The sequence below is a fragment of the Topomyia yanbarensis genome, chromosome 3 (assembly GCF_030247195.1).
Source record: "Topomyia yanbarensis strain Yona2022 chromosome 3, ASM3024719v1, whole genome shotgun sequence".
Lineage (NCBI taxonomy): Eukaryota > Metazoa > Arthropoda > Insecta > Diptera > Culicidae > Topomyia > Topomyia yanbarensis.
The window spans coordinates 316236197-316263224 of record NC_080672.1 but is presented as its reverse complement, the minus strand read 5'-3'; the positions used below and the strand labels follow the sequence as shown (position 1 = coordinate 316263224).

The 27028-nt window shown below is 40.2% G+C and overlaps 1 protein-coding gene across 1 annotated transcript; it reads right to left on the bottom strand.

Annotated features, from left to right (window-relative positions):
• Positions 1 to 659: 659 nt before the first annotated feature.
• On the bottom strand, positions 660 to 21888 carry LOC131689891 (uncharacterized). The gene is made up of 10 exons (XM_058975246.1): positions 21623 to 21888; positions 21040 to 21084; positions 20907 to 20953; positions 20535 to 20707; positions 19934 to 20465; positions 19551 to 19877; positions 19244 to 19494; positions 2886 to 3347; positions 1493 to 2830; positions 660 to 1397 (listed from the first exon to the last, which is right to left on the bottom strand). The coding sequence occupies exons 1-10, from the start codon at positions 21640 to 21642 to the stop codon at positions 738 to 740; spliced, it is 3855 nt and encodes a 1284-aa protein (XP_058831229.1). The 5' UTR covers positions 21643 to 21888; the 3' UTR covers positions 660 to 737.
• Positions 21889 to 27028: the final 5140 nt, after the last annotated feature.

Below are 27028 nucleotides of genomic sequence, written 5' to 3'. Positions count from 1 at the left end.
TTGAGTCCAGAGGATATATGAATTCCTTCACCAACCTAAGCATTCATTTGTTATTATGTGGACAGTTGGAAGACAGAAATTGGCATCTTCTACATTTTCGAGCATAAGTGAACATAAGTGCGTAATCTATATCTGGAGCACTTTTGCTCAATAATCTCTCTCAGAGCTAGCATTGCTTTTGAAACCGAACACATGCGAGCCTGAATGCGTTGTGTCGGGAGAACGAATGACGAAGGAAACATTTACCTTATCGTGGCGGGCACGAATTGAATTTCGTTGCTCTTTCAAGTCCACGCGGGGATGTCAATTTTTTTAAGCTCTTTGCGCACATGAAAAATGCAATCAACTAGTCCTGACGGAGCGGTGACGTAACGTTGACGTTCTTTTTCGTTCTGGGAAGCTGATGCGTCGTGTTAACCGTACTTTAAAGGGAAAATCTTACTGGGTAAACTTTAAATTAACATGTGATTACATTTTTGATACCCATGTCAGTAGCGCTCGGTTCATAAGTCAATTGGAAACTTCTGTTTCTGTTTTTAGCAGCTTTCCTATTCCAGCGTACAGATAGCCATATTAAATGGGAATTTTCTTTTAAAAAATCAAACAAATCGTATTTAAAGACACCTGAATAAGAATCATCTATATTTTATTGCGTATCTGAGTACAATTAGTTCATTAGAAATAGTACCTAGCACCATCAAAAATTCAAACTGATTTAACACACTCGTCATAACACTTTACTTTAATAGATACTGTTGGATGTTGTTACCGGCAAGCAGATACACCTGATCCGGTGTAGTTGGCGTGCCCAACGGTATCCATTCGTCTGGTAGACCAGCGTCTTTTCTAGCTGACCGTAGAGCGTTGCGCAAGGCAAACAGAACAACAATTGCCATGTTCATGGCCGGCTCACCTGTCGCCTTCGAACGTAGCACACCCCCCGAATTAGAACTTTTCCGTAGAAAATTGATGCGAAAGTCTATTGGTATATCCTTGGCTCCCGGTGGTTTGTACGTCCATGTTCGATCCGTTAGTAAAGCACCACTTTCGTTATCATAGACTAGTGCCTCCGTCAAATAGTAACCAATACCCATCACAAAAGCTCCCTCGATCTGCCCAACATCGATTCCAGGGCTCATACTTTCACCGGTGTCCTCCAGAATATCAACTCGTATGACTTGTACATTCCCAGTCAGGATGTCCGTTTCGATTTCGGCACAGCTTAGTCCCCAGATGTAGTATGGTTTCAGGTCTTCCGCCTTGTATTGACCTTCAGCGCAGAGGTCAATGTTCCTCGCATTGGACTGTTTCACGATCATTTCCCATGAAACATTTTGATTGACATCGCGAACGGGCTTCATCCGATCCAGTAGTATATCGCATGCTTTTTTTACTGCCTAGAATCATGTGAATCAAGTCATTTAGTTATCAGTATAGAAGATTTTGCAAATTGATTCATAATCAGATATTAGTTGATCATAGGGTTACTTACATAGCAAACAGCATCACTGGCCATACTCCGTCCCGTAACAGCGGCGTTCGGTGAGGTTAAAACGGCAGACGGTTTTACGCTGACCTTCTCTAGGGCAACACCCAAAGCGTAGGCGGTCACCTGTGCGACTTTAGTGTTTATTCCCTGTCCCATTTCGATTCCACCGTGTGTGACCGATACGGTACCATCTCCGGCGTAAATGGATACGATGGCATTAAGCTGCCCTATATAATCCAACCAATATTGCATAGGAACAATAGCGATGCCACGCTTCTTCCAACGATTATTAGCGTTGAATTCGTCGATGACACGTTTACGTTCGTCGAACTGTACATCTCGCCGAAATTGGGGCATCAACTGTTGCATCTTGTTATCCTTTGTCATGTTTACCATGCGAACCTCAAGCGGGTCAATTCCCGTTTCATGGGCAATGTGCTCCATAATAGTTTCTATCATTGCCACTCCCTCGGTTGTACCCGGGGCTCGGCATCTGGTATTCTTTGGTGTGTCAGTTAGAACAGCTTTTCCAACAATTTTCCACGCCTTTGCGTCGTAGCAGTTTTTAAAGGCTTCGGCAGCATCACTTTGTACCGGCTCGTTGAATGAAATCCCAGAATCTAGAGCAAAATGATTATTCAGTTCAATAATTTTTCCAGTTGCTTCGACGTCGACATTATAATTGCTAATGCAGCCATGACGTTTTCCCATGGCTCGCATATTCTCTTCAATTTTCATTACAAAGCGGACAGGGCGATGCGTCAGGTGTGCTGCCAAAGCACAGGCACACGCTACTTGTGTTGCCCTTGAAACCTTTGCTCCGTATCCACCGCCCAGTCTTCGAACGTGTAGATTGAAGCTATTTTGAGGAAGCTTCAATGATTGGGCAATCGCTACGTGTGTAAGATCCATCCACTGAGTGGACGAATAGACGTCCATCCCGTCCTCGATTGGCACACAAACGCAGGTTTGTGTTTCCATGGTGAAGTGATACTGACCGGAAATTTCGAAGCGTCCCTTTATGATTCTGCCATTCTTGCTTCCTTGGTTGATTAAAACATCGGAAAATAGATTTTGACAGTCGGAGTCCAAGATAGATTTTATGGTAGGGAAAATTGTTGTACTACATGTTTTTTCGTACGTAATGTTGACGCTCTTGGCTGCTTTCTGAGCAAGATTGAATGTTTCGGCTACGATTACACCGACGGGCTGTCCGTGAAATTTGACCTGTCCGCTGCAAAGGATCTCCTCGACATCCTGATTATCTAACTCAGGTGGCATAAAGTTGTTTATTCCTGGTATATCTTTGGCAGAGAAAAAATCAACTACTCCTGGCATTTTCTGAAAGTGTTATTATTAATATAGGGCCCTAATTTCAGTAAATCTCTAAACAAACCAATGCATTCGAAGGATCTATTTTAGCGATCATGGATTTAGCCTGAGTTGCCAACACGAACGCGGCATACAATTCCCCGAGTTGTGGCGGAAGATCGTTAGAATATTTTGCTTCACCGGCAGTTTGAACCATTGCTTCAATTTTGGGAACGTTCTTCGTCAGTGGCCAGTTATTTGGGTACGTATCGAATGATTGCTTCCCGGATGACACCGGTCTTTCCATAACGGAACTACCGGATTTGTATATTGGGTTGAGATTGACCTGTCCTTCTGGTGCAATGCTTAGAATGAATTTATAGAACAATGAAACGGCTAGGTTTTTGCGATACTCCGGAGAAGCATCAGGCAGGATCCAATCCGGATGTAACTCAGAGGCTAGAGTACTGCAAGCGAACTGGAGAGTACTGTTGTCGAAAGGATTTTTGCCAACCAGCAGTTTCTCGGTGTTTATAGCGTGGGTGAACTGGAAGAGAGGAAAACATGCTATACTAGCAATTATATTAAACTAAATCATTTGATATTACAGTTGATGTAAAGAATATCGCATCGCATTTTTTTGACTGGTCATATTTTTTTTGCTTTAATCTATAAAATTTTAGCCACAATAACAATAATCAGCAATAACTTTCACATTTTGTATCGGAATGCCCTCATTCTGATTTCGATCAATGAGTCAATAGAGACATTCGGGGAATAGCGATCACTCTTTTCCATTATTTTCTGTTTTGGTTTACCACGGGTCAGTATCCAGTGGCCAATTTTACGGATTTTCCCGTAGATCGACGATTTTTTATTCTTTTTACGGATCTACGGATTAACTCGTGGAATCAACAGAATTTTCAAAATTGCTTTTGAAGTCTACGGAAATTTAATAAAAATAATATTTATTTGCTTTCACCTATCGAACTTCTATCATTTACGCCCAATAGTTGTGGGGACCCGTTTTGAGCCAATATTGTCTTTTGGTTGCATCACTAATTTTTTTTTCAGATCTCATCGATCCTTATAACTGAATTGCATTGAATTTCTGAACGGTAGTATGGCCGACTGTCGGATTCCTCATTTTTATTTATTTATTAACAGATTAAGGCCGAAGTGGCCTGTGCCGTATACAAAAGATTCCTCCGTTCCACTCGGTCCATGGCCGCGCGTCGCCAGCCACGCAGTCTGCGAAGGGTCCGCAAATCGTCTTCCACCTGGTCGATCCATCGTGCTCGCTGCGCGCCACGTCTTCTTGTACCGGTCGGATTGCAATTGAGAACCGTTTTCACCGGGCTATTGTCCGACATTCTGGCTACGTGCCCGGCCCACCGTAGTCGTCCGATTTTCGCGGTATGACAGATGGGCGGCTCCCCCAACAGCTGATGCAACTCATGGTTCATTCGCCGTCTCCATGTGCCGTCTTCCATCTGCACTCCACCGTAGATGGTACGCAGCACTTTCCGTTCGAAGACACCAAGTGCGCGTTGGTCCTCCACGAGCATGGTCCAGGTCTCGTGCCCGTAGAGAACTACCGGTCTAATCAGCGTCTTGTAGATGGTCAACTTCGTACGACGGTGAACTCTGTTCGACCGAAGTGTCTTGCGGAGGCCAAAGTAAGCACGATTTCCTGCCACGATGCGTCTACGAATCTCTCTGCTGGTATCATTGTCGGCGGTCACCAGTGAGCCCAAGTACACGAACTCTTCAACCACCTCGATTTCGTCGCCACCGATGCAAACTCGAAGCGGGCGGTTCTCATTTTCTTCTCGTGAACCTCTTCCTATCATGTACTTTGTCTTCGACGTGTTGATGGCAAGTCCGACGCGCTTGGCTTCTCTTTTCAGTCTGATGTAGGCTTCCTCCATCTTCTCAAAGTTTCGTGCAATAATATCAACGTCATCGGCGAAGCCAAGTAGCTGAACGGACTTTGTGAAAATCGTACCACTCGTGTCGATCCCTGCTCTTCTTATTACACCTTCCAGCGCGATGTTGAATAACAGACATGAGAGACCATCACCTTGCCGTAACCCTCTGCGTGATTCGAAGGGACTCGAGAGCGTCCCTGAGACACGTACTACGCACATCACCCGATCCATCGTCGCCTTCACTAATCGCGTCAGTTTGTCCGGGAATCCGTACTCGTGCATAATCTGCCATAGCTGATCTCGATCGATAGTGTCGTATGCGGCTTTGAAGTCGATGAACAAATGATGTGTGGGCACATTGTACTCGCGGCAATTCTGCAGTACTTGACGAAGAGCGAACACCTGGTCCGTGGTAGATCGTTCGCTCATGAAACCCGCCTGGTACTGCCCCACGAACTCTCTTGCAATTGGTGATAGTCGACGGCATAGTATTTGGGAGAGTACCTTGTAGGCGGCGTTCAGCAGGGTGATTGCTCGGTAATTACAGCAATCCAGCTTGTCGCCCTTTTTGTGTGAGGTGATCCAGAGGTGGCGGCAGCATTACGAAGAACACCTGAACGGCGATGTAGCAGACGACGAGGATGGCACGGTAACGCACCTGGGAGCACGCGCGGAGGACATTACACTACCGGCTCCGGATCTCCAAGAAATCCAGGAGGAGATTAGCCGGCTCAAAAATAATAAAGCCGCTGGGGTTGACCAAATACCAAGCTAGCTACTAAAACACGGTGGCGAGCCACTGGCTAAAGCGCTGCACTGGGAGATTACCAAGATTTGGGAGGAGGAGATTTTACCGGAGGAGTGGATGGAAGGTGTCGTGTATCCTATCTAGGTAGGATCCTTCCTGGGCGTTCATGTCGCCGATGACAATTTTCACGTCTCGCAGAGGGCAACCGTCATATGTCTGCTCCAGCTGCATGTAGAACGCTTCTTTCTCGTCGTCGGGTCTCCCTTCGTGTGGGCAGTGCACGTTGATGATGCTGTAGTTGAAGAAACGGCCTTTGATCCTCAACTTGCACATCCTTGCGTTGATCGGCTGCCACCCGATCACACGTTGGCGCATCTTGCCCAGCACTATGAAGCCTGTTCCCAGCTCGTTGGTTGTACCACAGCTCTGGTAGAAGGTAGCCGCTCGATGCCCGCTTTTCCACACCTTCTGTCCCGTCCAGCAAAGTTCCTGCAGCGCCACGATATCGAAATTGCGGGGGTGTAGCTCGTCGTAGATTATCCTGTCACATCCTGCGAAGCCGAGCGATCTGCAGTTCCATGTTCCGAGTTTCCAATCGTGATCCTTTATTCGTCGCCTGGGTCGTTGCCGATTGTTCTGGGTCGTATTCTCTTCTGTATTGTTCGTTATGTGGGTTTTTTAAGGGGCGGCTTATAGGGCCTACGCCAACCACCTGTCTCGCCGGTGGGCCATCGTGCCAGGACTGCTTAAGGTCCCACCTGGGCACCAGGACAGGTTTACACCTTCCGAAGAAGGGTAACCCCCCCTTCCCTGCCAGCATACGACCAAAGTTCCCACCGGGGTTGGTTACACGATCTTCACTAAGGTTACTCGTATCCCAGTCGACGCCACGAGGAGGCCAGGGCTAGGAGTTACTGGGCAGGAAGCTAAGGACCGCAAGTGGGGTCTATTTTATGCCTTCAGGTACAAGAGGCTTACGCACTGCCCAGTCATTGCGGATTCCTCAACAGATTATTAAAATCGAAAAAGTCCAAAATAGTATTACAGAACAATACACTGTACAAGAAGGTGAAAACATATTGGAATATTTTATGAAACCAGGAAATCCATAGTATATTTTATAGTATGTTACTGAATGCGATTTCGAAAACTTTAAAAGAATCCGAAGAAATTGTAGCGATATTTATATTCAGTTATCCATGCAAACTAAAGCGAGATTTTCATTCTGGAATCAGGTATTTGGAACTTTGACAAAATGAAGCACAAGGTTACAGTCATCGACGAGTTTATATCTCTTGGAACATTAGTGAAATAGAATAGCCGTGAGAAAAAAGCCGTTTGCGACTATAGATGGGATCTTCTAGGGTTTGCGTATTCACCAAAGTCTCCTAGTCTACGAACACGCACAAGACTTTCTCCATACATATCGCCAGGGCCGTCGAGAGCGGCGGCGGGCCCCAAGGCTAGTGTTACTGACGGGCCCTTCTCAACTTACTTATTTGAATCTTGATTAGAGGACTTGTATATATTCATTCATATATCAAACTATGTTGCTGTTGCTAAAATTGCTATGGTTACGTTTTTTAATGTAGAATACATTTAAGGTTTCAATATAGGGGTCCCGTTTCAAAATATCGGCTGCGGTGCCGCGTCAGATTTTGAACGTTAATAACTTTTATCATACTTAACAGAATGATTTGATTTTTAGGCCAATTTGTTGCAAATATGTTCCTCTATGCTGTATTAAAATTTGAAGTATGTATAACATGTACTAATAACAAAAAAAATGTGTTTTGAAAAATCTTTCGAAAACGACTCGGAAAAGTGAAAATTTTCAGCCCATCCCGCACAGAGCCGTCGTTATGGTAGACCAACCGAACAATAAAATAATGAAAAGTTTATATATAGGTCCACTACATGTTTGTTCGTATGGTTATTCGCATTGGGTTGCTTGACGAGAGCACTTGGTGGGGGAAAGACGGCATATTCCTTTGGTTAGGCCATTAGAAGCCGGACGGAAAGGAAAGGCTCATGCACGGCACGAGAACGAGCGAGAAAGCGATAGTAGTGCATATTAGCGCGATTCTGTCGGTCGGTTTTTCTCATCATTCATATTCGTTCAAGCACTAGCAAGCAGCCAGTCCAGCGAAGGAAAGCAGTTGGCAATAGCGACGGACGGAAAAAGTGCCCCAGCTACTGGTGACTCATTGGAACTGTCGCCCTGCAAGAATTTCGCCCCAACTAAAGGGCAACAGAGTAGGCTATCGTTCCAGCGTCTGGGTCGTGAGATTGTGCAGGACTGCAAAGTCGAGCTACGCTTACAAAGCTCAGTCGTAATGATGCCCCGAGAAGACAACGATGCCTGCTTGGTCGGTTTGTTCGAGAATGCAAAATAGTGCTTTCTAGCTCACCGTGTCCGCGGGGAGTGCGTCTGAATTATGCTCCCGCAATAAAACAATAAACGGTTCTTTACAGGACCAATTAATTGTGTTCTAATAAGAGTTAAACTGAAATTTACATTTTATGGTGCATAACAAATAATTTTCAGAAAGCAATATAAGCAATACGATGTGTGGAAAGAAAGAAAGAGAATTTAAATTATCCTCTCTCGCTCGTTTTCGTGCACTGCTTTTCTATTCCTTTCTGCTGCTACTACCATCATAACTAAAACGAATGTGCGTGTTCACCCACCATCCTATGGCCAGTGTTGCCACAATTGCATGTTGCTATTACACTTTGAATTATTTTATCGATTCTCTCTAGTGTTGATAAAATATAGAACGTGCAAAGTACACTAGTCGCATGCTTTTATTCGAACTTTTTGGCAGCCTCCGTTGATTAACTGCATAAATCGATTTGTTTGTGCAGCTCCTTGCTAGTAGCAAACTAAATAGCCTTTATCAGCGCTAACAAATAACACGAAAGAATTTAAATTTGTGAAAATCTTTTCCTTCCTTCTTTTCAAATCTGCAACATTCTTTGAAAATATTGTTTGAATGTTGCTATTGAAAAACTGAACATGCAAGTTTGCTAGCACTGGCCACTAGATTGAAGGCGATGGAAAGACAGAATATTCGTTTTGGTTATGCTAGTATTGGTAGCCGAACGGAAAGGAAAGGCGCAGGAATGGCACAAAAACGAGCGATAGTAGTGCTTTCTCGTGTGTTCATATATGAATATTGGTCGTTCGGTTTTTCTCATCATTCGTATTCGTTCAAGCACTAGCAAGCAGCCAGTCCAGCGAAGGAAAGCAGTTGGCAATAGCGACGGACGGAAAAAGTGCCCCAGCTACTGGTGACTCATCGGAACTGTCGCCCTGCAAGAATTTCGCCCCAACTAAAGGGCAACAGAGTAGGCTATCGTTCCAGCGTCTGGGTCGTGAGATTGTGCAGGACTGCAAAGTCGAGCTACGCTTACAAAGCTCAGTCGTAATGATGCCCCGAGAAGACAACGATGCCTACTTGGTCGGTTTGTTCGAGAATGCAAAATAGTGCTTTCTAGCTCACCGTGTCCGCGGGGAGTGCGTCTGAATTATGCTCCCGCAATAAAACAATAAACGGTTCTTTACAGGACCAATTAATTGTGTTCTAATAAGAGTTAAACTGAAATTTACATTTTATGGTGTATAACAATTTTCAGCAAGTAGGTTAGAAATACGATGTGTGGAAAGAAAGAAAGAGAATTTAAATTATCCTCTCTCGCTCGTTTTCGTGCACTGCTTTTCCATTCCTTTCTGCTGCTACTACCATCATAACTAAAACGAATGTGCGTGTTCACCCACCATCTCATGACCAGTGTTGCCACAATTGCATGTCGCTATTACAATTTGAATTATTTTATTGATCCTCTCTAGTATTGATAAAATGTAGAACGTGCAAAGTACACTAGTCGCATGCTTTTATTCGAACTTGGCAGCCTCCGTTGATTAACTGCATAAATCGATTTGTTTGTGCAGCTCCTTGCTAGTAGCAAACTAAATAGCCTTTATCAGCGCTAACAAATAACACGAAAGAATTTAAATTTGTGAAAATCTTTTCCTTCCTTCTTTTCAAATCTGCAACATTCTTTGAAAATATTGTTTGAATGTTGTTATTGAAAAACTGAACATGCAAGTTTGCTAGCACTGGCCACTAGATTGAAGGCGATGGAAAGACAGAATATTCGTTTTGGTTATGCTAGTATTGGTAGCCGAACGGAAAGGAAAGGCGCAGGAATGGCACAAAAACGAGCGATGGTAGTGCTTTCTCGTGTGTTCATATATGAATATTGGTCGTTCGGTTTTTCTCATCATTCGTATTCGTTCAAGCACTAGCAAGCAGCCAGTCCAGCGAAGGAAAGCAGTTGGCAATAGCGACGGACGGAAAAAGTGCCCCAGCTACTGGTGACTCATCGGAACTGTCGCCCTGCAAGAATTTCGCCCCAACTAAAGGGCAACAGAGTAGGCTATCGTTCCAGCGTCTGGGTCGTGAGATTGTGCAGGACTGCAAAGTTGAGCTACGCTTACAAAGCTCAGTCGTAATGATGCCCCGAGAAGACAACGATGCCTACTTGGTCGGTTTGTTCGAGAATGCAAAATAGTGCTTTCTAGCTCACCGTGTCCGCGGGGAGTGCGTCTGAATTATGCTCCCGCAATAAAACAATAAACGGTTCTTTACAGGACCAATTAATTGTGTTCTAATAAGAGTTAAACTGAAATTTACATTTTATGGTGTATAACAATTTTCAGCAAGTAGGTTAGAAATACGATATGTGGATAGAAAGAGAATTTAAATTATCCTCTCGCTCGTTTTCGCGCACTGCTTTTCCATTCCTTTCTGCTGCTAATACATCATAACTAAAACGAATGTGCGTGTTCACCCACCATCCTATGGCCAGTGTTGCCACAATTGCATGTTGCTATTACACTTTGAATTATTTTATCGATTCTCTCTAGTGTTGATAAAATATAGAACGTGCAAAGTACACTAGTCGCTTGCTTTTATTCGAACTTTTTGGCAGCCTCCTTTGATTAACTGCATAAATCATTAGATTTAAATTAACATCTCGAAGTGAAGTCACGATGCTCCGGTTATGTCACAGACATTACCCACCCATCTTTTTTTTTAGTTTAGAAGAGCGATAGTAGTTCGTATTCGACTACTATCGCTCTCTCGCTTGCTCGTTTTCGGGCCATTTGTCTTTTCATTCTTTTCTGCTACTAATACTAGCATAATCAAAACGAATGTGCGTCTTCCCACCATCCATTTAGTGAGCAGTGTTGCCAAACGCATTTTCAGTTTTTCATCAATAACATTTCAACAATATTTTCAAAGAATGCTGTAGATTCGAAAAAAAGAAAAATAGTTGGTGATGGAAAAGAATTCCCAATTAGAATTTTTAACCATAATTATAACGAATCATTTGAAAATGTCACATGCAAACGTAATTTCGTTGCATATCATTAGATTTGGATTAACGTCACAAGTGTAGTTACGACACTCCGGTTATGTCGCAGACATTACCCACCCATATTTTAATGTAGAATATTTAATCTAGAAATCAGAATGTTCCAATGGTCGTTTCAGGCGACTTCAACATAGATGTTTCAAAACAAGAGAATTTGAAATTTGTGCATTTTATGAATGAATGTCTCAAGCTTCGTTTGATCTCTGATCCATCACAAGCAACTACACTTGCAGGCACATGCATTGATCTTGTATTTGTCAAAAACGGCAATGCAGAAACCCGACGATATATTTCGTACTTTTCATATCACAGACCAATACTTTCTTTAATTGATCCAGTGGTTTAATTTCAAATGTAAACAACGCTTGAAAAATTATAACCGGTTGACGACCTACACCTACACCAATCATGTCAGAATCGCCTCCTGGACAACAGCTAAGCCCGGAAATAGTAAGAAGTTAGAAGCATCCAACGAGAATCGAAGCCAGCGCATCTCCCCCACCAAGGCCAACAACGCCAACAAAAACGGTCCTTTTCAGGACTACCATCATTTTTGTAAAGAATAATTTGAAATATTCCTCGCCCAAATCACCTTTTGTCCGAAAATTCCAATGAATATCAACATATTTGAAGAACGTGTTCCTTATGTATTCTACATCTCTCCGGTTATGTCGCAGACATTACCCACCCATCTTTTTCAATTAGCGGGTTCCCGGGTACTCTTTTGCCCTGTTAAAAATGTACACAATGGTTAACAACCTTATTAGAGGTATATGGAGATAATCCGTGTATTCGCACCACGTTTGTGTCATCGCCTTTATATATACAGAGGTACTGACTTCATGTTGCCACATTCATTGATATATTTAATTTTGCGCAATAAACGCTTCTACTTGATCATCTTTACCTCCATTTGCAAATTTGATATTTTTAACTTCTCCAACAGGTGATTTTAAGGGACACCTCGAAAAGTAAACAGGAATACAGTTTGACCACAGTACGGCCATTTTCCGCTTTGATCGTCATTCATTTTTATTCACGTTCGACACAGTAGGTTGAAGTAGGGGAGACTGGGGCTAGTTAGCGGGGTTTTTTGGTTTCAATTTTTATCGCCGATTTTTTTAAAGTGTTTGATGCATTGTCTCCATTTTTAGAGACAAAAATATGTGACGCGGAAAACCCGCTAACTTACCCCGGCCCCGGGGTAATTTTGCGGTATAAGAGTACTGAGTATACGCCAAAAACTAAGCAATCAAATGGAGATTCAATTACTTCAAGGGTCCCTTTGAAACGTGCTGAATGTCTTTTCGAGAAAACTGTATATTAACCGACATTTGCTATTATATTTCAGTTTCAATACCCCGGAGTTTTGACTTTGACGCGTAATCCCTATACAAAAGAAAATTTTCGAAATTTTTTATGCAATTGGCCGGAATAAATGTCTCCTACATTGGCGAGATACACAAGAAAGAGATTTTCTTACTTTGGAGTGAATTCCAGAAATAAAAATATTTCATGATTTTATTGCACTGTAAATAGTACCGCCAACTTATCCCACGTGCAGCACCGTCAACTTGCCTCAACCGCATATTTTATTAAAAATTATTTAAAAAATTACTTTTGTTTGTGGATAGTTGTAATATCTATACGGATGCTCTTTTCACGCGCTGTCGAAAAATATAATCATTCGGGAAATAGATTTAAAATCACTCTAAATAACGCAAAGCATTTAAAATTTAGAACATTTACGTGGTATACTCGAAAACACAATATCACCCACAACTTCCACCAAACAAATCGTTTTGCAACAAAAACACATTGGATAACGGGTTTTACCTAACTTGAGGTACACAAGAAGAGCCAGCGCTATATGTCTAATTGAAACAGAGAAAAAGGGATTCCGCCAACTTACCTCAACCGCCAACTAGCCCCGGGCTCCCCTACGATATTTTGCTTCTGTGGTTTAGACAAAATGATACACGGGTAGATTTATCTGTTGGTAGCGGTGGAGCAGTTTTTAGCTTTTGTTGTTAGCAAGAATAAGGTAGCAAATTCAGCTCGTAATTCTCGTTTAACCCTACAACGGTTTCGTAACTTTTTCTATACGTAAACGGTTTTGTGGGGTACATTCGTACCCCAGAATTAAAACCGCTCTAATATGCCTAGTTTTTATTGAATTTATAATTAAATTAGATAGTTTTATTCAAAAATAAGCCAATCAAAGCAGCCTTTTCAAAAATAATCGTGCTTTGCAAATTTTTTATGCACATTTTCATTTTTATACAATTTGTCCTAAAAATACGTCAACATCCCTTTTTAACCTTAATATTGCTATAACTTCGGAAGCTTCTAACCGATTTTTACTATCTATACGGCGTTGTAAATATTATTAAATTGCCTTTTGAACAAATAGTAAATAATTCAAAAACCGACCAAAAAGTGCATTTATTCCGATGCTTGTTTGAACACCAAATACAAATACAATACAAATAGTAAATATACAGCAATATGCAGTAACGAAGTTAAAATAGGCGATGAAGGAACAGACCAGTGCATTGTACGTTCCAGAACTTGGGCTACAGAAGATGAGGAATTGAGTGGTGCGTAGTACATATTATATACAAATCATATTTTGACATCAAAACCAAAAAATACGATTACGATCCAAGCGCCTTTTCTAGTTACTTTGCTATAGTAGCATTATTAAATCAAATAACAGATTTAATTGTTCAGCAGTGTTGAAGCCTATACAATTTCACGCAAGTTACTATGTATCGATATTTTGCTTATAAAAAAGATATAATAAATTTTCCGAATTATATACACATGATAAAACACTAACGTAAACGGTTTTGTGGGGTATATTTGTATCCCAGACAAATTTTAAGCAGACACTGTTAGGTTATTTAAGTGAAACAAATAGGTTGCACCAGCTTTAATGGAAGTTTAATAATCAAATTGATTTATGATAAAGTTTGCTTGCAGTTAAAATAAACCGTAACGGAATAACAGGGATTGCAAATAGCTCTGGGGTACAAATGTACCCCACAAAACCGTTGTAGGATTAAAAATATAGAACAACCGAGAAAATTTTCTAATCATAGCTTTTATGAAGGTTTTTTTGGAAAGGAATGTGAAGTTTTAATGTAGAAGTCGGTTTTAATACGCTGTTGGAATATGCAGTAATAGACAAAAAATGACACAGAGCGCAGTAATAAGGAATTAAACGCAAATAAAACAACTGCGAGTACAGCGGGCAAACGACTGCTAGTACTGGTGACTGAATTGAACTGATTTGATTTCCTTATTTGGCACATAGCAATTGGCTTCTTATGGATATCACAAACATCTCTAGCGACGCCCAAAATTAGTGTTCCATCTTAACACAAAGCATTTTTGGCGAAAAATTATTTTAAAGTGCTATAAAAATACAAATATACAAATAAAAATTTATTTCAATTACCGGTTAATTAAGGTCAGTCTACCTACTCATCCCTCCCGGAGTCCAAGCTAAAATCGTTCCGCCATAGATCCCCGGCAAAAACTAGCCCCACTGTGGATAAATTGTGTTGCTATTGTTTTTTTTGGAAATGTTCTTTGAGACCAGCTATTCGAGAAGTGAAACAATTACTAAAAGTGAAAAAGGTGCTCAATGTGGCAGGAGCTAATATCCTACAATTGCACCATATAAAACATTAATCACAGTCATTCGTTACGCGAAACAACATACAACACGCCAACGAATGCGCAAACGTTAACTAAAGCATCCCCGTATATATAGACAACGGCTCTAAACAGGTGCGCTTACACGGTTTATCTCTGCCCACTCCTGACATGGCGATAAAAAAAAGTTTATATCAAGGTACGGAGAAATGGATTTAATAACATTGAGGAACATTTTCCAGGGTAATTCTAATCCTTTTCCTGTGGTGAGAATGCTTGTGAACAAACTAATTCCTTTATACAAAACCATTTTATGCATATTAACCGAACATGGAACATCTCATCAGACAACACCGGTTATGCACCCAGGGCAGATTCCTATGCGCAAATTCTCCAAAAAACACTGCACCACCTAAAACATTGTACAGAAGTAGCTAAGAAAAGTCCGCCTACTATAACCGCTAACAGCACATCGTTATCTTATGCCAAACCACAAAAAGCTTCAAAACCAAGATTTGTGGATCTTACAGAAACAAATATTCACTCAATAAAATACTCCCAGTGTCTGCAATCCAACAACCGGTACCACCAGTAAAGAAACGAACGCAGAAGAGGACGGATACGTCCGTGTGCTTGCATTTCTGTTTGGCGCTGTTCTCTTCGAAAATACATTGAATTGGCTTCTGAACGTTTTGTAAAGTATTCTGCCAATTCAAACAAAAAACTCGGTTTTGTTGACCTAGTACATAAAGTAGACATCTCCTCTAAGAACGTTTGTTTTAACAAATGTTAAATATATCATCGGTTGTCACGGTAAAGATGGACACGTCTATCGATACCAGGACACATGTTAATGAACTCGGGTAATTCGTAGTTATACTGCCTAAGCTCGACCCTCATTAACAGAAGACAAAGATTAAGCCCGTACGATATTAAGCCTGTTCTAATGACCCTGCCACTTCTAGTTTTTCGATCTGTTTACTTCACATCCTTGCTCTCACTATGGCTCTAATTTTCATAAATTTCCCTACCCAGTAATCTCTAGCTAATTGAATGTCGTTAAAATGTAAAAAGAAAATGTGACTAACATAGTCGAAATAAAAAAAGTTAAATATAAAATAAAGCTCTGGTATCCACAATTTCGAATTCTCAAGTTATTAGATTAAAATGTCTTTCAAATTTTTCTCCGCTTTCATCATATGACAATTTAATAGGGTGAATAATTACAAAGAAATTACAATTCTTATTTTTCTTGCTCTTCTATGAATACCAGACGTTTTCACCCATCTTCCGGATAAAAATTCGGGCCCCCAAACGCAACCCGGGCCCCAGGGCAATTGCCCCGGCTGACCCCCCCTCTCATCGGGCCTGCATATCGCTGATATTCCTTGTTGCTCTGTACTCTGTCTGGCGTTAATTTCGTTAATTGGAACAAAATCTTAGGCAGAAATCGTCATGTAAAAGAAACGATGATTGGATTTTTTCGAACTGAATATTTTCGAACTAACGAGGAATATTAGTCACTATGATTTAAAGTTCTATATACCTCTGCAAGAAAGGTATGTCGGTATTCCATTTCTGTGCAGAAAATTGTGCGCGTCGTGTCTTGGGCCAGACGAAAACGAACTCATTTCGTCGAAGAATTTGCCTGAGCCAGCAAAAAATGGAAAATTAAATCCATACAATAGGTTTCTGCAGCAGAGCATTGGTTCACGTAGCTGAAGACAAGTATTCGGCCATAATTCGTATCGGCCGATTGCAATGATATTCTACTACGCCTAGCAAATTTTGTTAAGGCATCAGGATTGTTATCAGAAACTCAAATTGCCTTTCGCAAAAGGAAAGGAAAGAACGATTGTGTTGCGCTGCTTTCAACAGAAATTCAACTGGCATACACTCTAATGACCAAATGGCTTCTATATTCCTGGCCAATAAAAGAGTTTGAGATTCTGTAGCACGTAAAGTTTTCTCGGAAAAGTTTCACCGTAACGTGTTTTGATCAATTGTAAACAACTATTTGTATAATTTCTTCTCAGAAAAGCACATTACTATTTCTCATAGCGATACGGCAACTTCTCGAATTGGCTACATGGAGTTTCCACAAGGCTCTTGTGTTAGCCCTTTTCATAAAAATTTCTACGCGAGCGGTAACTCATGCACGGCAATACAGATTGCTGGTTTCCGCCACAGTGCTATAGTTTATATCTTATATTATAAAAAATATTGCAAGGTAAATTTGAAAAAATGTTCGCACTTGGTTGTAAATTTGGGTATCGATGCTGTGTGCAAAGTTTATGGTGCGCGACAAATAGTGAAATGCTATGGCTTGTGAGTGCGTTGAAGGCTATGGCTTTTGAGTGCGTTTTTATTAAAGGCATCTGACAGCATGTTTCTGTAGGTATTTCTTAAGCACGGTCGGGCTCAACTGGGTTTGTGCTTACTTAAAGGCGGGGGTTAGTTAGAGCTTTAAAAAGTAGTAGCTTGTTGCTACGTCTCACAACTACCAACCCCCTCCCCCTTATCATCCTCTGTCACAAAATCGATATATCCCACTACCTGCCAAAATTCTACGTCATTTATGCATGGCCCCCTATGAAATACACTATTTTTGACACAAATATAAGCGATTTCGCGAATTTCTTTTCAATAAATATCGAAAATGACTACATCTAGAAAGTTGCTTACTATGAGCATATTTTGATTGTAAATAACTTTAAGAATCACAACAAATTTTTAAGTTTTTTTTTGTGTTTCGAATTCATCTCGTCAGTAACTAGCACCATCTGGGTGTTTAGTTAGACGAGGTATCTTAACTAGTACCCAAATTAGCACTAGTTACACAAAAATTCGAAACAGTTCACACGCCATATATGACTTGTCCCGGGAATTTTTTGCACAATAAATTTATTTATTTACATGAAAAAACCAAAATTCGCTGATACCAGAAAGGTTTTCATCAGGATTTTATTTCCTATGTTACTCCATCTTTATCGAACCATTATTTGTTGTCTTACTGTTCTAACATAAATTAGTTATGGAATTAGCGTTTCGACTTTGCCTCATTAGAATCCGACACTAATTTAATGGTAGGATGCTAACTTAGGATTGACGCTAGCTTCATAGATGGAGACACGATTTGCGTTCCTGAGCAAACATCTAGTTCAGCATGATGTCCAGCAAGAGAAGTTGTTCTGTTTAAGCTGGTGTAGTGTTGAACGCGATACCTACTTGGTTTGTCTTAGCAACCACTCTAATATTCTTCTGAATTTTATAAATGTAGGGGAGAGTGGGTACGCTTGATCCCACTTTTGTTTTTTCTAATAACTTTTCAACGAAATAAAAATTTTAATTGCAAAATTCGCCATCTAATAGTCAATTCGAATTGGAAGAGCTAGGAATAACGTGTAAATCCGAATACTATGTCCTGTCAGTAATATGAACAGATTTGAAAATCATGTCAAACGAGGTTTTTGTGAAAACGTGTGGTAATTTGATCCCCCGCCTACTAGGGCTAAATAAACAAAGCACACTATGACCTATAGACACGAAAGTTCAGCTAACCACCTGTCCTGACAAATTAATTAATGATACTACCTTTTTAGATGTACGACATACTTTAATCACAGTAGAAAGTCAAGACAGGTATTTACGGTAAATCAGTGCTGTTCAACTGGCTTTTCCAACTTTCAATAATTTATACCATGATTTGTTCACGGAAAAAACATTTTAGATCAATTGATAGTGCCCGGTACTTTATGAAAATGATGTTTTTCTATTTCTATGCATTTCAAAAGTGTTTGAGAGAAGTAATGATAGGGATTAAGAATACCCAGTGTTACAGGGATCAAAGATACCTGTTGTATAAGGTGAATAAAATTTAAATTTTTTTGTATGTGTTGTGAAATTTTTTATTCAAAAAACCTGTTTTATAGACAAAAGCCCTTAGAAAGTAATCTCATACATACTCATCTCATACTATCACAAAATTTGTAAAAAAGATCTTCGAGTTGGATTTAAACACATATTTTATAAAATATATCACAACTTTTCCAAACCAAATGTAATACATCAGAATTGTTTTTTAAATATCATAAACGAGCAAGTACTTCATTTTCTTTTTATATTGTGATAACTTTATTCGTATATATTATGAGGGGAATCAAATATCCCCAAGGATCAAGTGTCCTCACTCTCCCCTACAGTAATTTTACATTTGATTTTTCGAAAAATGTGCAATTTTTTAAGCGAATATTTTTTATGATGTTTCATCATATCTTTACAATTTATATTCAGGCATAAATTTAATATAAGCCACCGATTTCGAGCCGCAATGAAAAACAATATATGTCAAAATACATGCGCCCTTTTTGAAAGCTAGTCTTAGTACAACAATGTCTCTAGACCAATGACATCTACATCATGTTTCATATCCAAAATATGTGCCAAATTTCATTAAAATCGAAAAGGGTCATGCCTAAGTTTTGCTATCTCTGTCAGATTTTTCTTGGATGTGTACAGATTTATACTCAAATATAATTTATCCCCTAGGATGGACCAATTTGCCCCCGGGGGTGAAATGACCCCATGTTGAAAACCACTGAATCTGGGCGGAATGCGATTGAAATGACGTAATAATGACAGATAAAGTTTACTCACGTTTGGATTGATTCCTCCGAAGCAAATAAAAGCATTTTTAACCTTTCTTTTACTGCTTTTAAGTTTCAAGAGAAAAGCACCATTTACATACGCGTGAGCATTTTGCGCTCTTGGCATAACATTGAACGATCTGAAAAAGTTTACCGATGGGTTCAGCGGAGGTAAAATTACGCTTTTGATAACTTTCTTATTCATGTTCATTTGGACGAAAGTCATCGGACTGATGGTAGATATTTTGCCCCCTGATTCAGCTGGAATGCATTAATTTGAAGTAGCATTTTTGAAACATTGTCAAACATTTACAAACCGATTGTCAATGTTGCTCCGACTGCCTCCAGAATCAGATAATTGTCGGACGGAAACTCGTGATGTTGGTTTTTGATGCTCAAATTTCCGGCAATAGTTCCTGTGTTACGAACGGGGACATTTGCGATCAAATCGATATGCTTGGCCAGTTCCTTGCAGTAGCTGAAGTTGATATTTTTGTTGGCTGCATCCAAGAGAATCGCCATGAACTCGGTCAGCGAAACATTGCCACCCACAATCAGTTCGTCTCCCAGCGAGTAGGAGTGTAATTCATCGACCGAATTGATGTCAATAAATACTTGAAGTTTTTCGCTTCGGCGGTAAACTCCTGAAAATGAAATATATTTGAATTATTCTGTCAATTCTCTGTTGCAAACCTCTAACCGTGAGCTGTGTTTCCTGCTACCAGCATGTAGGGCTTGTCTCCAATTTGATTGAATATGGCGAAAATGTCGTTGTAGTTATAGACTTTGTACCACTCGGAATTGTTTTCGAAGACTATTCGAATCGGTTGTTTTGTGTTCGTTTTCTGAACAGCAGAACATTTTCCGGCACATGGTGTTTTTGTTTTCGGACACACCTTTGCCAGGTCTTCAATATCTCTGCACGCTTCTATCAGCCCCTTGTCAGCATCAACAGCCAGCGACTTGAAGGCATCAAGAATTGGCCGATAGCCGGTACAGCGACAAATGTTCCCACCGAATGAGTTTTCAATCTCTTCCATCGACACCCGCCCTTTGTTGGCAGCGAGCAGACTGTACATGTTCATAACCATTCCCGGCGAACAATATCCACACTGAGATCCGTTAAAATGAGCTAGGCGTCGCTGAATTTCATGGTAACCTTCCTTCTTATTGCCGATGCCTTCGACCGTCAGTACATCCAATCCATGGCATGCCAAGACCGGTAGCAGACACTAGAACGAAACGGTCATTATTATCGGCACTACTGCATCGGTGTGTATTTGTGTGCAATCAGAACGTACGGAGTTCACAGCCCATGAAGTTTTCTCCATGGTAACCGGGTGGATGCCATTCATGTTGACGATACACGCTCCACAGCCACCTTCGAGGCACATGAACTTTGTCCCGGTGAGGTGCGCATGGTTGCGGATGAAGTTGTTGAGTGAGGCGTCAATCGGCACGGTTTTGGAGTTTACTGGTGTGTATTATTTGTTGTTGAAAATAATCGTAAATCGTAAATCGTAAAATCGCGTAATCGTAATTGAGTAGTTAAGTGTAGGAACGAAATCTACACGGTTTTAAGAAAATGATACTTCATGCTCTCAGGTTACAGTGGGCGTTTAACTTGCGATCATGTTGCACTAGCGGGTTTGATATTCATTCTGCCTACTCACCTATGTATACCTTGCCATTGATAGTAAACTTTATTTCCTCTAGTGAACTAGAACGATATCATTTGTTATTACCATTGATTATTCTTATTTATGCTGGAAGCGGTAGATTTTTTAAAATTCTTTTTAAGGTTACCTGAATTTTATCTTATTCTTTTTGTCACTGCATCCTTTGGATCGGCTGTAAAAATGAAATCATATGTAACGTAACTTGTAGAATATTTTTCTGACGCCGTTACTCATGTTATAGGATGTGTTTTGTACGTTTATGTATATTTAAGAATTGTATTCATAGGCAGTTTGAGGCCGCCGATAGAGGGCGTGGGGCAGGGTTCGTCAACATATTTCTTATTAGCGTTTGAGCAATGTCGATTTTTTAGAATTAGTTTTTGACTTATGCACGTGCATATTATCTGTTGTTCTATGATTCGGTTAACAGACTCTATCGATATTTTGAGCCTCTATACTGTCTATGAATGCACTTATCATAATAAAAAAAAACAAAAACTGAGACAAACGCTGTTCAAGATTTACTTTTCCATTGAATCTTATGTCGTTTTCAATGAAACACGTCGAGGCAATGGATTGCACTTTCAAGCCGAAATGGAAATTAAGCATAGCCTACTCTTCTGCTGAAAAATCAAATTACATTTAGATAAAAATTCGAATGCCTTTGTAATGCTTTTACGGGTAGTAAAACGAAAAATCAACATAGTCACCTTAGAAAATTGGACAGCATTCTGAAAATAGGATGGAATAACGGAAAAAGCAAATATGTACTGCTGCTATTTGGTTCCTATTTCTGGTTGAACTTTCTCATGGTATAACCACAAAATATAATTCAAACAACTTTGGAATATTTCCTATTTAGGCACATTTTCAGATTGACTGATACTTTCACTTATCTAGCAAACACAAATCATTTATTTGATTTAATAAAATATAATAAGATAAACCACACCGACAAGTGCATTTGTTCGCTTTTCAAAGTAGACTGTTTGTACACCTTGCAATGAACAACTGCCTTAGTCGCCCATTTAAGTAACTTCGACTACGTGCTTCTTTCGTCGAGCATGTTGCTGCGTTTGTTGTATACCTACCTACTGTTTAAGCAAAACTAATTCCGGCAATGAACCGAAACAATCAATTGTAGCATGTATGAAGATATCTAGCTCATTAGGGGAGAGAAATCGAAAATTTTTGAAATTGCTGTTTGGTTAACTTGTTTGATTAGAACAGCGTTTGAGTTCGACTGCTAACTCCCGCCGAATGGTTCGGACTATCTTATTCCGAAGAGGTGAAAAAATTCTAAGGCTTCACGTCTCATTAACTGACATGTGTCCAACAAAAAAAACTATTTGGAAATGATAACTCATAACTAAGCTGACCAACCGTACGGAATTTGGGCGGACTGCACGGATTTTCACGGAGGCATGCAAGGAAAAAGGAGCTGTACGGATTTGTCCGGAATTTGCGCGGAATTTTCGAACTCAGTAGAAGTAGAAGTACTCACGGGACAATGCAAATTCTTCCACAAATGAAAACAGACCAAATAACGTTGTGAACTAGATTCTCAGGATCTAAAAATATTATTTTGATGATAAAAAGAAAGCAGTAAACGAAAATGATTTACATCGATTTTGGTACATAATTTTCTGAGTTTTGGGAATAGGTAAATTTTAAGAACTTTTCCTAACCCTTGTAAATAAAAAATGAACAGCTATCTGTCTTGACTAGTAATTTACACCATACGCATAGGTAGGGTTATATTTTTTGGATCCAGTGTTCAACTGGCGCAAAGTTGGGGGTTCCTAGTATCGATCTTTTTTGTGTGAAGCGATATGGTACTACCCGGAAAATACCTGTTGTTTGTTCAAAGAAAACGAGAAAACCTTTCTTACTTTTAAGCGGCGCGATACAATTCAGCGAAACTCACCGCTCAGATGTCTAACGCAACAGTACGGGTTGCCTGCTACTTCTATTTGCAGTCCATGACTCTTTAATTATATATAAATCGGTCTACGTTCTTTTATTTGCACACGAAACGGGAACTATCGCTCGCTAAAATACTGCTTAAGGCCAATTGCAAAATTCCGTGATTCTGATTGCGATATCGAGTGAACGGTTGAGATGTGGGGCGTTGAGAATTCATGATCGCGTGGAAGAGAGCGTTGATATGTTCGCGCTTGAGACCGCGTTTTTTAAATTTATAAGTGTTATAACGTTGTTTTAATCACCGGCGCATTTTCATGATTGCGAGATTGCGAGCGTAGCTGTGCGTGCATGATCGCGAAGGAATCGAGTGTTTGTATGTTAATGTTTTTAATCGCCTAGACAATTGTCGCGTGTGCTAGTGTGTATAAATTAGGTTGTATAACGGTGTAGTCAGGTCATTTGGATATTCGCGAGAGGTCTTGAATGTTACCGCATTCCGAAAATTTGATGTTTAATTTTGTGTGTACGGTACAGATACTAGAAGAGATGGAGTTTTCCCATATCACTAGCGTTTTCGGCAATGAAACTTGTTGTCTAGTGTACATGATCCTCATTCATTTTTTGAGAATAGTCCAACTGAAGGTATATACGTAAGCTGTTAGGACCGAGGGTAGAGGTTTCCGAACGAGACCGATTCATGATCGCGCGGAAACGTGCGTTTGTATTGCACATGAGACCGTGTATCAATTCGTAAGTGTTAAAACGTTTACTTAATCGCAGGGGCGTTTTTTTGTTGGCGGGATTCCGGACGTAGGTTTATGTGGATGTGATTGGGGTTGTATTATCGCGCATGACTCAAGCATTTGCATTTTAATGGGTCTGACGCGTAATCATCTGTGTATTGCGTGAATAAATTCGTTTACATAGCTGTGTAATCGTTTGCATATTCGCGAAAGCTTTTAAATGTTTGCGCGAACCGTGATTTTTAATGTGCGCTTCATATCTATAAGAGAGTGAGTTCTCCCCACTATCACGGTGCCCTGAGACTTTTAGTGTGTATGTGTTGTTTTTTTAAACAAAGACTGAAGGCATGAACCTAGGGCGCTAGGACCAAATGGGCTTTCGAATGAAATTGATTCATGATCGCGTCGATATAGTCGCTTTTGAAACCGCGGATATTAATTTGTAAGTGTAACATATTTACTTGATAACCGGAGTGTTTTATGTATGATAGATCGCCGGCGTGGGTCTGAGTGAATCACCGCGATTGCCGCGAACGGCACAAGCGTTTCTATGTGAACATGATTGATCGCGTGGGCGTTTTTATCTCGCTAGCGTGTGCATTACTTCGGGTGTTTGAATTCGTTTATACATCCATGTAGCCGTTTGCATATTCGCGTTAGTATTCGAGTGTTTGCGCGGGCAGTCATACTGATGTTTAATTTTGAATGTAATAGTGTATACAAGTTCCGTATTTTAGAGTGGGAGCTTCCGGACGAGTACGATTCATGAACGCGCGAGAGTGGGCGTTTGTGTGTTGCCGTTTGAGACAGCGTTTTAAATTTGCACGTTTTTATGGTTGCGAGATCGTAGAAATATGTGACTGCTCGTGTTCGTGGATTTGTTTTATAGCGAAAGGGGAAATTTTTCATTAGAGATTAATATGAAGATCTACAATGCGACTATACGATCAGGCGCTTCCTACTTGCGATATAGCCTTTAAAAGTATCATGTCGCAATACAGAAAAGTGGCATCAATTACGAAGAATACAAGGACAAGTATTCCTAGATACTCTAATAGTGATTACGCGGTAAAAATGCGGCCTTCCTACCTGATAATATAGCACACAAGACACTATCATTCCTCAGACAACGCTTTGAACGTATCAATGACAGATTCCTACCTACCCATGCTATGTTGAAACGGTTCACTACTATGTTCAGGTAATAATGGCAACTGCAAAACCTTAAAAACTGTCCCAGCTCCAATAACTCCAAATCAAACACATCAGTGAGGAAGCAAACGATCAAAAAGACGAATTCACACTCGTAGCGTGGAATGGCCAGAAGTAAGAAAGAAGAGCTAACCGCGATCAAGTATTGTACGATCAGTCTATTTTCAACCATCAAAGGCATCGGTCACGATAATCAGTGTGCTTCTGCTTCTGCCCAAGCCAGTGCAAAGCGAACGAAAAAAAAAAGTTACTTGTGCGCATTGTCTGAAGAACAAAGGATACAATTATTTTTATTCTTGCGTTGCGACTGAGTCTCATCAACAAAACGTAATTATTCGGCTCAACACAGTGGCCATTGATTTCAGGTCTTTTCGCATAACACCAAGTATTCGTGATGTGGAACATCTGCTGAAGGTGAAAATGTAGCTTCGTTTTTCGGAAGTCACCTGCATGCAGCTTGAGCACGACAGGCATGCGGTGCTGATAACCTTCAACAAATTGACCCAGGCGAAAAGATTCATTTCGCAGAACAATTTAAAACACGTGCTTGTTTGTGACAACGCTGAAATCAAGATCCCTATATACATGGATAATGGGAATATTGAAGTTAAATTTCTTTATTTATGACCGCTTATTTGCAAAGTGGCAATTAAAAGATTCATGTCGCATTTCGGAGCAGTGGAATCTTTTACGGAGGACACATGAAGAAACTGCTTCCCAGGTATTTCAAATGGTGTCTTTGTGGTGAGAATGCGAGTAGACCAACCCATTCCCTCCCACCTTACCCTGCAGTACAGCACAGAAGGGGGTGATACCATTACATAGCGAACTCTTTGTACATATCATGGACAAATTAATACGTGCCAGTTTTGTGAACAAACGGCACATTACGGACAACCCTGCCCAGAAACAGCTGAGGAAATATCATCTCCAGAAAGATATGCCAACACACAGGCTCCAATATCTTTACCTGAACCACAAACGGTTGCCAAATTTGTGGCTGCAGTTAAGGAAATAATGACAGCTATAAAAGTTTCAAACTTAACAACTAATACCACCAGTGAAGAAGCTACCACCAAGGATGGAGCGTTCACATTCGTGACCCGCAAGAAGCCAGGAAGAAATCTTATAGCGAGTATCATGGCAGTAATCATGATGATGATACGGACGCAAACAACAACGAGACAGACATGGATAACCCCGAAGTTGGTGCGAGAAGGAACATCTGTACGACGCGAAAAAAGATCTCCGCTCGCAATAGCAAGCTGCGCGCACAGGATATAACAGGCTCAAAATAAAATTTATTGTTATTTTCATTTTTTACTTCTTGTAAATATATAAAAGACCAATGGCTCCTCCAAGCTAACCCATTGAGCCGTGTCAAATAAACGAATAAAAAAAAGTATTGTATGATCCTGAGGACAGGAAGCAAATATTTTACTGCTACGAAAAAGAATCTAGGCGTCATAACAAGTTGCGGGAACTTGCCCTTCTTCTGTGCTTATACTGATGAGATAAATTCGAAAAACGAAACCTCCGCTGTTTTGCATTTTACTTATATTTCGTCGATTTGTATAGCACCCTGTTTATACCTATAGCTATTTTTGTGATTTACAGAACTCGGAAACATTATCTTTATTTCAGTATTCATATTTCAACATTTTGCAAATAAACGTTTCAGGCTACTGGTTTCTGCATTCGGATCTTAGCTAAAATTCGCAATTTCAAGATTCCTGGTTTTGTATATTTGAAATCTTATTGTATCCAGTTTCCCATGCCTTTGAATCTAAATGTCAACATCCAAACTTACCGACCCCAAAGCTAAGATATTTGATATCTACTTCAATTTAAGTGTAACACTTTGCAATAATTTCTAAAAATCTTCTTGCACAACAAGAACTATTAGTTCATTCTGAACTTGACATGGAAAATTTCAAACAGAAAACATTTTTTTCTGAATATTTTAAAAGCATCATGTGATGAACAAAACGATGTCTCACAATGATCCAGCTAAGCTTCGATGCTAAACTAGTTTTAGTTTGATTTCATGAATGCGCATTGTTATTTAAATAATAATGCTCAGAATATTAACACACGAACTCTTACATCTTGGTATACTTCACCACACACACTGATTACAAAAAGTACAAAATTGTGAAAAAATCTCATCGTCTGTGGTAAAATATAGTAAACGTGAGAAATACAACACCGCTTAATAAATAAACTTTATGTTTA